This window comes from Lactuca serriola, chromosome 6 (assembly GCF_051521515.1).
Source record: "Lactuca serriola cultivar US96UC23 chromosome 6, Lser_US96UC23_V15, whole genome shotgun sequence".
Classification (NCBI taxonomy): domain Eukaryota; kingdom Viridiplantae; phylum Streptophyta; class Magnoliopsida; order Asterales; family Asteraceae; genus Lactuca; species Lactuca serriola.
The window spans coordinates 29,787,611-29,789,079 of record NC_136413.1 but is presented as its reverse complement, the minus strand read 5'-3'; the positions used below and the strand labels follow the sequence as shown (position 1 = coordinate 29,789,079).

Below are 1,469 nucleotides of genomic sequence, written 5' to 3'. Positions count from 1 at the left end.
CGTTCACATCTAGGATTTAACCTGCTATAGTATGTCATAATGGTCATATGTGAACACTTCCAACAAGTTTGTTACCTAGATATGTACAAAAGAAAGATAGTTACCTAGATGTAAACATACTGAAAAATTAATTACCTTCATAAGTCGTATTCCCTATAGTATTTGTTGTTTATTTCTATACCAAGTATAACCAGAACGATGAGACAATGTGATAACATATCTCCGATAGCCTATAAACCACCTTTAGTAAATTTAGAGTTTACTCTTATTTTTTATTTTCTTTTGCCATCTCATCATCTTTTTCCTATGAATGAATGGTGGATATGTCTCCAACCAAAATCACATAAAGGCCACACATACTAAATCACACATTATAACAAATAAGATTTCTGGAAGCAGAGGAAAGAAGGAAAGCAAGCAGAAATCGTTCAACAATGGCTACCATCTCATCATCTTTTCTACAAACTCTGAATCAACCATCCCCCATCTCATTTAAACCCAACCAAATCTCCAAAAACAGGGCTGTCTCCTTCAAGATTCAAGCTGCCAAGATTCCTGCTGGTGTATGCACCTTCTTTTCCTTACAATTACACCAATACAACATGTACCCTAATGGATTAAACTTCTTTAAATCGATCTAAAGATCCTTATTGAGTTCAATTGTTGATAATCAGGTGGAAATGCCAAAATCACAGCCAACATTTAAAGCCCCTTTTCTTGGATTCACGAAAACTGCTGAGATATGGAACTCAAGAGCTTGTATGATTGGTCTCATCGGTACTTTTATCGTTGAACTGGTACTCAATCTCTCAATTTTTTTTGTCTCTATGTATATATGATTCAAAACTTATGATATTGTATGCGTTAATCGACTCTGTTTTTACCAGATCTTGAACAAAGGCGTACTTGAGATGATTGGAGTGGAGATTGGAAAAGGACTTGATATTCCCCTTTGAGAAGACTATTAATTTCCATTGTTTAGATTTTTTTTTCTTTTACTGAAAATACCTCTGAGATATAGAACTCAAGAGCTTGTATACTAAAAGTTATGTATCCATCTTTACAAAAATATTTGTGTTTTAGGCTCAGTTTAATGAGTCAATCTTGCATTTTCAAATGCTTTCATTTGGGTGTGAGGGATGGACATCATTTTTAGCTATAATAGCCTAAATATGGTACAAATATCAACAGTTTTTGACTTAGCTCTATGATGCGATGTTGTCCAAGGATAAAAGTTGAAGTCCCTTAACAAAATAGAGTTTGTGTGGATCACCATTCAAAAAAAAAGTACACCATATATTACAACCTCTTTATTTAAAAAAAATATTACAAATATATTATTATATTTTTGGGCAAATTACACCATTTGTCCATCGTGCACATGTCAGAAAACGTGTTTAGTCCCTATTTACAAAAATTAACTAAGATTGTTCCTCGTTTGGTTAATAATTGCAGGCTTCATCCCTCGT

At 33.4% G+C, this 1,469-nt stretch overlaps 1 protein-coding gene across 1 annotated transcript; it reads left to right on the top strand.

The window, feature by feature from the left end:
- Positions 1–353: 353 nt before the first annotated feature.
- On the top strand, positions 354–1,117 carry OHP (one helix protein). Its single transcript, XM_079006816.1, has 3 exons — positions 354–563; positions 675–797; positions 888–1,117. The coding sequence occupies exons 1-3, from the start codon at positions 435–437 to the stop codon at positions 954–956; spliced, it is 321 nt and encodes a 106-aa protein (XP_078862942.1). The 5' UTR covers positions 354–434; the 3' UTR covers positions 957–1,117.
- The last annotated feature ends 352 nt before the right edge of the window (positions 1,118–1,469 follow it).

What these genes read in the sequence shown, in the direction of transcription:
- OHP (XM_079006816.1), top strand. Translation starts at nt 435, where the DNA reads ATGGCTACCATCTCATCATCTTTTCTACAAACTCTGAATCAACCATCC. An exon ending in CTGCCAAGATTCCTGCTGGT is followed by an intron (nt 564 to 674) that starts GTATGCACCTTC and finishes GTTGATAATCAG; the next exon opens with GTGGAAATGCCAAAATCACA. An exon ending in GTACTTTTATCGTTGAACTG is followed by an intron (nt 798 to 887) that starts GTACTCAATCTC and finishes TGTTTTTACCAG; the next exon opens with ATCTTGAACAAAGGCGTACT.